The 9,840-nt window shown below is 47.5% G+C and overlaps 1 protein-coding gene across 1 annotated transcript in view; it reads right to left on the bottom strand.

Moving 5' to 3' along the window:
• The window catches only part of WDR73 (WD repeat domain 73), a 12,380-nt gene extending 4,762 nt beyond the window's left edge, over positions 1 to 7,618 (bottom strand). The window contains exon 1 of the mRNA XM_026867517.1: positions 7,460 to 7,618. Within this exon, the coding sequence (XP_026723318.1) occupies positions 7,460 to 7,618 (159 nt within the window). The remainder of the gene's footprint in view (positions 1 to 7,459) is intronic.
• Between the last annotated feature and the right edge of the window lie 2,222 nt (positions 7,619 to 9,840).

Genomic DNA, 9,840 nt, shown 5'->3' with positions numbered 1-9,840 from the left:
CCCCCCTGTGAGGACAGGCTGGGAGAGTTGGGGGGTTCAGCTGGAGAAGAGAAGGCTCCGGGGAGACCTTAGAGCGGCCCCCCAGGGCTGAAAGGGGCTGCAGGAACGGGGGGAGGGACTCGTCATCAGCAGGAAGGGATAGGATGAGGGGTGATGGTTTTAAACTGTCAGAGGGGAGATTTAGATGAGATCTGAGGCAGGAATTGTTCCCTGTGAGGGGGGTGAGGCCCTGGCACAGGCTGCCCAGAGAAGCTGTGGCTGCCCCCTCCCTGGAAGGGTTCAAGGCCAGGTTGGACGGGGCTTTGGGCAACCTGGGCTGGTGGAAGGTGGCCCTGGCCAGGGCAGGGGGGTGACAGTGAATGATTTTTACGGTCTCTTCCAACCCAAACCAGTCTGTGATTCCATAATTTCTAACAAATAAATGTGTGTCATTCTCAGGTACTTGACTATTTTCCTAACGAGTGCTGTGTTTCATCGCATCAACTCCAGGTCCCCCTGGCAAGAAGATGCTGCTCAAATTGAGATTTCAGGGCCGGGCCTCGCCATGAGCCCGCGTTTGCAGGTGGTGGTCGCTCTGTCAGCGATACGTTCCTCTCTGTTCCTCGCCAGCGCAGGCTCAGACCAGGCGCTGAAGGATCTGTGCAGCAGACTTGCTTTGGGATGTGGTTCACTGCCTGTAACAGCGACGCTTCAGGTTCAGTGGTGATAATTGGGAGTTTATTACAGATCATTGTGCTTTTTTTCTGTGTTCTGGCTGGGTTTTGGCTGGCACGCACAGTGTTGTGAGGCAAGCTGTGTCTGTTTTCTGTAACACTGCAAGGTGGCAGCCTACAGCTTCTGAGGTGGCTGTGGTATAATCAGAAAAACGACTTGTTTTTACAGAAATACATCTGAATGTGGATCTCCTAGTCAGTGCAGTGTCTCCTATGTTATTTGACATTCTGTACGGTTCATTTTTCCCTCACTTTTCATCGTGCTGCCGGTCAGTCCTGCAGAAGTTGTTGAAGAGGAATGGAGATGCCTTGGGTGGTTTTGTAGAGCAGTTTTCTGGGCACCTGAAGTACCTGGAGAGGCTGTAGGACATTCTGGGTGACGTGACAGGTCCAGACGTGGGCTGTGCTGTCTGAATTCTGCACTCGGGGCTAATTCAGGGCTGTCAGGACAAAACTGAGCTAGCAAGAAGCGAGGGCAAAAGCAGGCATGTGTGGAAACACGGACGGAATGCCAGACCCCTTCTGGCCAAGAGGCTGCTCTAGAAGCAGCAACTGGAGCTGGTTGGTGTGAGAAGCACTTCTCACCGGTGGTTATTTTTCTGACATCCTCCATTTTGTCACTTCAAGATCTGTTGGTATTAGAACTGTTCAGAGAAAGGATGGCAAGAATTCTCATGTACAGAGGAACAAACATTCATGTTATTTTTTTGTAAAAGTAGCTCAACAGAAATTCACCAAAAGCCTTGTCTTAGCAATTTCTACATATGATTCAAATAGAAAGTGTTGAGTAAACAGCTTGTGAAGCATCTGACTGCATTTCTTTTTTTTTTTTTTTTTTTTTTTTTTTTTTTTTTTTTTTTTTTTTTTTTTTTTTAGTGTGACCAGTATGCTGCTTTTAGTACTTTCGGTTGTTAGAAGCCTGTGAAGGGTGTTGGAGTGAGCAGGGGAGTGAAGCCATGACGGTACCAGCTGCATGTGAGAGTACAGCAGTGTGACACTCCCCGAGTTTGGAGCTGTGTCAGCCTTTTGTCACCTTCTCCCTTTAACTCTTTTCTCATCTGTGTGCATGAATTGCAGGACATGAGCTTAGTGTGAAGCGGACAAGTGGCTGAGTCAGCTCAGGATGGTCCCCCAAGCAAGGTGTGAGAACAGAGGGAAGGGGAAATACCAAAGGCAGGGCTCGGAGCCAGGCACTCAGCTGCAAGCTGTGGTGCAGCCTTGCTCTCCGACTGCCCTGCATCACCTAGAGTCCCCAGAGGAAGAGGTTGGGTCTCCCCTGAACTCCAAGGGCTGGTTTAGGGGGTGGTAATAAGTGTTTGGAAGTTATCTCTTAGTGGCCACTGTCTGAGGAGAAGGAGCATGAGGCAGAACAGTGCAGGGAGCGAGTGGATGCTGTGGATTCCAGCTGGGGAAAGCAGAGAGCCCGAAAATGTTTTTTCCCCCACAATCTTGCCTTTTATTTTATCATCCCTTTATCTTTCCAGTTTACTAAGGGAGCAAAGAAGGTAAATGGGGAGAAAAGAGAAGCAGCCCTCCAGCACTACAGATAACGCAGGGTGTTTTTGAAGTACCAAGGCCTGGATGAAGCTAACTGAAACAAAGTACACATTTTAAAGCTTTTTTCAAGATCTCTACAGAAAAGGAATATTTTAGTGTTAAAGAGGAAAGAGTAAAAAAATGGGAACAGTTGTTACAGAGTTAGAATAAAAGGAAGAGGCTAAGCTGTTTTGTTACGCCTCAGCACGTGACTTTGCTGTATATATTAAGAAAATACCAAAAAAAAATTTGTTTGAGGTAGGGTGTGGGTTTTTTTTTTGTTTTGTTTTGTTTTGGTGTTTTTTGGTTTTTTTTTTCCAGGAGGTTCTGTGCCTGTAGAGAGCTTGGCAACGTGAAGGGGACTGCAAGTACCTTCGTGCTTCTCTCAGCCCTCCAGCTTTGCACTGTGTCTGGTTTTGGGCAGCCTTGGAGATATGTATGTTAGGAAAGGAAAGGTCCCGTTGTGCTCTGGCTTTGGCCCCCGTTGTGCTCTGGCTTTGGCCCCCGTTGTGCTCTGGCTTTGGCGGTGCTGAGTCAGTGACCCTGCGGGTGGGAACGCTGGTGGTGCCATCTGAAGACTTCAGGTCTGCAGCACAAATCTGCGCCATCGCCTCTCCCTCGGCAGCAGAATAGGAAGGGGCTGGATCACCAGCTCTCACAGCTGGGAGGGAACACACCAGAGCAAAGCTCCTGAGGTCTCCCTCTTTGTGGAAAAACTCTTTCAGAGTTCAAGAGAGCCTGAGTCTGAAAAATCCTAGTTTAAGAAGAAGGGGTTCCCTGAGGATCTCTGCTCTGTTTCTGAAATCTGGCACTGCCCTTTTTTACCTCTGTTCTCTAAAGGAAATACCCTCCTTTGTGATCCTTAATTGTCATGTAGGGAGGATCTGTAAAGCCTGGCAGAGCCCTTTGGCTGCTGTCACAGTTTTTTTTTCAGTTAATCAGTTATTGAGGTATGGCCACATTGCAGTCTTCAGGGGTGAGTGACTGTTGCTGCTGAAAGCTTGCTGGAAGCATAGAGCTGATGAAAGATTAGAGGAAATACTCTGTATTCATCAAAGAAATTTTACTAGGTGGATTTTCAGAGGCTTTTTGTATGAAGGGTGAGCTTATCCATGAAAATGTACGGCTCAGCCCTGAAGGTCTAAGACTGAAATCAGTGAAAGCTGAGGTTATCATTCCTCCTTCATGGCTGAAGGCGCTTAGCTGTTCATTTAGCCCCATGTGGAAACAATCCATTTGCTCTCTATAAAGATGACATTTGTATTTCTCCAAGATGCAGAAGTGAGTCTTCTATTTTATGATAACTTGTCACCACGGAATCCCTGCGAGCATGTGGAGAAGGAGAATGGGAAGTGGGAAGGTTTCGAGGCAGCCTGGTGTGCTTCACAGAGATGATCTCTGAGACCAGATGATCTGAGGAGCTTTTACTAAAGCTTCTGGGACGAGATGTGTGTGACTCCTCTGAACGTAGATGAAGGTACCCGGTATTTGCTTTTTTTTGAAGATGATGTTTCACTGGCTCCAATGCCTTATAGTAAGAATAAACTGATTTTTTTGGGTGCTGATACAATTTCTCAAACACTTAAGGGAATTTTTCCCTGTGCAAGTATCTGAAGAACCTTGGTTACTTGTGGAAAAAGTTCCTGAGTGTGTTATTGTCTTGGGCACAGTAGAGGTGATGGGTCATACTGATTCTCCGAGGGGCATGACGAGAGGTGCTGAAACAAGCCGTTCCTCGGGCTGCAGCGAGCCAGCATTCTTTCATGTTCCCGTGAGCTGCACCCCAAGAGTGATCGCCCCTTGTACGTTTATAGTCAACTTCAGTGATGTAGATGAATTCTTGGAAAGCTTGGGAGACTCACCTTTCTTGCAGGCTAGTTGCCCAGAAAAGCCTCCTTTTGGACCAAATTAAAAAGTATTTCGCTATGGCCAAGACAGCGCCAGGCACTGTGATGTGTTGATGAAAATCAGGAAGAGGGTGGTGGTTGCAGGGGCCTCCCTGCAAGCAAAATGTAATTTTGGGACTATTGTATTTCCCTTGTAGTCGTTGCTTAGCTTCAGGTAGAGGTGGGAGGGTGGTTTCTTCAAGATTCTCTCTTGGAGTTAGCTGCTTTGAGCCACTATGCTCTTGGGGGGAAGATCAGCTGAAAGTTAGAACAGGAATGGCTGCCAAGAATTGGTGTCAGATTGTGGCAAACATATATAATCTCTTTTCCCATTTTTCCCATTCTTTGTTCTTGTTCAGTTTCTGAACGCAGCAGAACATGTGGACATTTCTACAGCCACAAAGCCCGTCCAGCCCCATCCTCTGCTGCGACTCTGAAATCCGGACCCCCTACAAGGCAACTGCATGGCTCAGGATGTTCAGGCATGAGTATTTCAAACAGAAATACTTTTTTTTTTTTTTCTTTTATGTCTCAGATGTCAAAGAAATGGTGTGGCTGCTCTTTTTTCTGTCAAGCAGAGAGCAGGGAACTGAGAGGTGGACTTTCCCCTCAGCCAGTCTGAAAAAGGAGGTTGAGGAATCCCAATGACTCTGAACCATCCTGCAATCCATATGTCCTTTCAGGCCCACAGCGGCTTGTGGTGCTGAGCTCGCCCTGGCCACAGGCAAGGTCTGTGTTGGGGTTGTGTGTCCGTAGTCGGTTGCTCTGGGCTCACAAATCACAACGCTCAGCCCCAGAAAATTCAAACTGTTGAGAGACAGCCTGCCTATGGAGTTTGTGAGGCACATAAAGTGATGACGGAGGCTGCTGCCACAGCAGGTATGAAACATGTAGGAAGCAGAAATGGAAACCCTCGGAGAATGCTGAATCCAGCTTCCCCCTGGAAAACAGGCTATTTGCTGTAAACAGAAATAGGAAGAAACCCCGTTTATTCCAGCGTAGGTAACATTGCTATTTAAAGCAGAACTAAACCCAAAGTGCTGGGATGGATTTGGGAAGCAGAGCTTCCTGCAGCGCCCAGCGAGGCGTGAGGCTGCTCTCAGCGCTGTGCCAAGGCTGTTTTCAACCCTCTGGGGTCTGTGTCCTGCAAAGAGGCACTGCTCTGGCTTAATTCTTAAAAGAACTTTCCTCTTCCTCTGCTAGGTTCTCCTGAAAAAAAAGAATGTTGAGGTTAGTACAGCATATTCTGCTTAAATGGTTATTTTGTTGGTGTGCTGGTGGTACAGCATCTAGTGTTTACAATTTTAAGAAATATATACAGGAACAGTGGAACTGTTTGGACCTCCAGAGGGTGAAGATTTCTTTTTTTCGGTGAAATTCTCAGCTGCAGGCCCCCGGGGAGGCAGTGGGAGAAGTAGGTTCAGAGGGATGAGACACATTTGTGGAGGGTGAGTCCAAGAGGACCTTTAAATCCCCTGGTCTGGATTCAAGCTGTGGCCATCAGCAGAATTTCAGGAGGCTGGAGTCAGCTCGCCCAGGCTGTTGCTGGAGAGGAGCTGCTGCTTTGGATGGGTCTTGATCTGGGCCAGTTCATGCGCTACTTATAACTCTCAGTTGCTGTGGAATATTACATTTCTAGGGATATTACCAGCAAATGTAACCGAGGCACCTCCTCTCTCTGCTCCTGTTCCTCTGCCCTGGTGTCTCAAGGCTTCCCCTGTATTTTTAATTAATGTATGTTTTCTGTCTTGTGGCTTTTCTCATTTATCATGTTTGCAAAAATCGTGAAACTCTTAAACCACATTGCCTCAACAGAATTAATGTACGTGCATTTTATCAAATCTATCATTTCCAGACTCCTGCTGTATTTAGAGGCCACACGTGATGTATTAGCAAAAAAGATGAGAATACCTTTCCTCAGCTGCCTCTTCTGCTCCCCTCTTACTGATTTTGTTAAAATTCTGATTAATCTTGCTGTCTATCCATGTGACTAATCTTTGCATTATGCTCAGTGCTTGATTTCATCAGCATTTCACAATGACTGCCATACTTTAATTAACTATCGACAGAAAATGTAACTTTCCCCATCTGTCTCTTTAGGTTCCCTTGTTCGATGAGGTGTGGTGGGCTGCAGTGCTCTATAAAAAGAAACACAGTGGTTTTTCACTTCTTCCTAGACAAAATCTCTTGTGTTGAACTTTAGTCTCATCGTTTTTTGTTCTGCTCACAGTAAACCTAAGAAGCAAGGTCTGAATAATGGTGGCTTTGAATGTATTTGGGGGTTATTATCCAATATAGAATCACAGACTGGTTTGGGTTGGAAGGGACCTTAAAGATCATCCAGTCCCAACCCCCTGCCCCAGGCAGGGCCCTTCCACCAGCCCAGGTTGCCCAAAGCCCCGTCCAACCTGGCCTTGAACCCTTCCAGGGAGGGGGCAGCCACAGCTTCTCTGGGCAGCCTGTGCCAGGGCCTCACCCCCCTCACAGGGAACAATTTCTGCCTTAGATTTCATCTGAATCTCCCCTCTGTCAGTTAAAAACTGTTCCCCTCATCCTATCCCTGCTCTCTCTGATGACGAGTCCCTCCCCCCGTTCCTGCAGCCCCTTTCAGCCCTGGGGGGCTGCTCTAAGGTCTCCCTGGAGCCTTCTCTCCTCCAGCTGAACCCCCCAACTCTCCCAGCCTGTCCTCACAGGGGGGCTCCAGCCCCCCCAGCATCTCCGTGGCTCCTCTGGCCCCGCTGGAGCAGGTCCGTGTCCTTCTGCTGTTGGTGCCCCCGAGCTGGACCCAGCCCTGCAGGGGGGTCTCCCAGAGCGGAGCAGAGGGGGAGAATCCCCCCCTGGCCCTGCTGCCCCCCCTGCTCTGGGTGCAGCCCAGCACACGGGGCCTTTCTGGGCTGCCAGCGCACGGTGCTGGCTCACAGGCAGTTTGCACCCCCAGCCCCCCAAGTCCTTCTCCTTGGGGCTGCTCTCCAGCCCCTCCTGGCCCAGCCTGGATTTGTGCCTGGGATTGCCCCGACCCCTGGGCAGGACCTTGCCCTCGGCCTTGTTGCCCTCGCTGAGGTTCAGAGGGTCCCCCCTCTCCAGCCTGCCCAGGTCCCTCGGGATGGATCCCTTCCCTCCAGCGTGTCACCGCCCCACACAGCTCGGGGTCGGGGGGAACGGGCTGAGGGTGGGCTCAGCCCCACTGTCCATGTCCCCAACAAAGATGTTCAACAGCGCCGGTGCCAACCCCGACCCCTGAGGACACCCCTCGTCACTGCTCTCCACTTGGACATCGAGCCACTGACCACAGCTGTGAGTGTGACCTCCCAGCCAACTCCTTACCATGAGTGCTCCATCCATCAAACCCACGTCTCTCCAATTTAGAGACAGAGATGTGGAGACAAACACTTTGTACAAGTCCAGGTTGATGATGTCAGTGGCTCTTCCCTTATCCATCAGCGCTATAACCCCGTCATAGAGGCCACCAAATTCATCAGGCATGCTTTGCCCTGGGTGAAGCCGTGTTGGCTCTCACCAGCCCCCTCCTTATTTTCCACAGGCACAGTTTCCAGGAGGATCCACTCCATGATCTTGCCAAGCACAGAGGTGAGACTGTCTGACCTGTAGTTCTCTGGTTCTTATTTTTTTTCCCTTTTTAAAAATAGAGGATTTGTTTCCCCTTTTCCAGTCAGTGGGAGCTTCACCAAATCACCACAACTTCTCAAATACGGTGGATAATGGTTGAGCCACTTCATCCACGAGTTCCCTCAAGACCTGGGGATGCATCTCATCAAGTCCCGTGGACTTGTGCACCTTCAGGTGGTCTTGAACCTGATAACCCCTCAGTCACCTTTTCAAATTACAGAACCCACATCTTCCAGTTTTTCCCTGAAGACCATGAGATTCTGACCCTGGGGCTTTTCTCTGGGTCTCCTGGATGGGCAATTCCTGTTTTCTGGTTTGTTACCTGTTTACTTCTGCTTTTCTAACTAGAAAAGGCAGGATTTTTATTTATTTTTTTTTTTTTTTCTCCAGGGAGCTTTTCCTTGGAAAAGTTGATCTGATGAAACTACATCAACTCTGACGCAGTTTAGATTAGGCAGATTCCTGGAGGATAGAGCAGCTTTGCTGAACAGTGGCAGGCACCGCAGAAAAGCCCCATGGCCAGGACCAGTGTGGAGGCTCCAACTTCACCCTCCTGCCTGGCAGCTCCCTGCCAGGACACTGTGATGTCTGTCATCTCATACCGCTCATTTTGGGCGAGATCTCCTCTTTATCCCAGCGTAGTCAAAATTCTTATTTTTCCTGACAAGGACTGGTGTTTTGTTTGTGTTTTCTACAGCTGTGTCATCGTGCTAATGCCAGCTCTTGAGGCAGTCTGAATGCACTTCTATTTATAGGAACTTGGTATTTTTACCCTAGACTTGCAAGTTTATATTATATTTATTTATATTATATTTATTATATTATGTTTATGACATAAACCGAAACAATTTTCTGCAGGTATGCTGCGCGCACTCATTGGGTGTGTCCTCACTGGCAGCTTTCAACTTGTACGGAAAGATCTGGGGGAGCCAGAATTACCAAGACAGGAAAAAGATATCTGGAAAGTACTGAGAAGTTAAAGTTCTCCAAACCCCTTTGAGAATGTCATTTTTAAATTGAAGATGGGAGAACCCACTGACTTCTTTCGGAGAAGTGGCATTAGGATTTTTTTTTCCTGTCGTCTTGCCACCTATAACGTAAAGTGCTCAGGGAATTTGAATTTGGATAGTGGTTTAATGCAGAATAAGATGCTTTAGTTTATGGACAAGTACCTCATGAGAAATATTGTTGGGATTTTTTTTTGAAATTGTGTTCTCTGACATGGATATGTGAAGTGACACAAAAATAGAACTATGAAGTAAGTTACATAGTGTCTCTTACCTGAGATTCAGAGACACCACAAATCACCACGGTAAGGGGAAAGCATTTATTATATCTGCTCTGGAAACTATACCATGGGGTAGAGATACCTAAATTGAGGGTATATGAGGTGGCTGGGTACTAGACAAGAGCAGAATAAACCTCTGTGTGGTTTTTCCTACTTCTTGGCAGAATAAATTAGCCCAGCAAATCCGAAGCATGTGGATATGAAGAGATCGTTGAGGGGAAAGTCATCGTTCATTTTTCTGGTTTGGGATTTTAAACATTCTCTCTGTCTGCAGTCACATTCCCATATTCTTTCAGTTAAGCTTATAAACCCATCTGACCTGGGAAAAATGTGAAAAACGGTAAGAGGATAAAACAGGGTGTTTATCCTCTGCACACTGTTTAAAAATCTTTGTTTTTTCCAACTTTTGATTGCATTTTCTAGTGAATGAGAAAAGTGAAAATCAAAGGAAAAGGTAAAAAAACCCCAAAACGCGGGTTTAAACATTCCAAAAGAGAAAAAAAGGAAGAGCCATTTTAAAAAAGCTGAAATCTACAAAAAATTATCCTGAAGCTTAACAACAATTTTCACTTCAAAATTTCGGTGGAAAACTTTTTAAAAATGCCTGAAAGGATTGAAAATTGCTAAGCTGTGGCTGCTGCTTCTGGCTAAGAGGCAGCTGTGACAAAGCTCTTGTTGCAGATCAGAACACATTTCATTGTGTTATCCTGCAGGTTGTCTGAACAGGAGCCAGAGTGTGCCCAGGGGGCCAAGGAGGGCAACGGCATCCTGGCTGGTGTCAGCACTGGCG

This window comes from Athene cunicularia, unplaced genomic scaffold (genome assembly GCF_003259725.1).
Source record: "Athene cunicularia isolate RWA unplaced genomic scaffold, athCun1 SCF_65, whole genome shotgun sequence".
Classification (NCBI taxonomy): Eukaryota; Metazoa; Chordata; class Aves; order Strigiformes; family Strigidae; genus Athene; species Athene cunicularia.
This window is presented reverse-complemented; position numbering and strand designations above follow the sequence as displayed.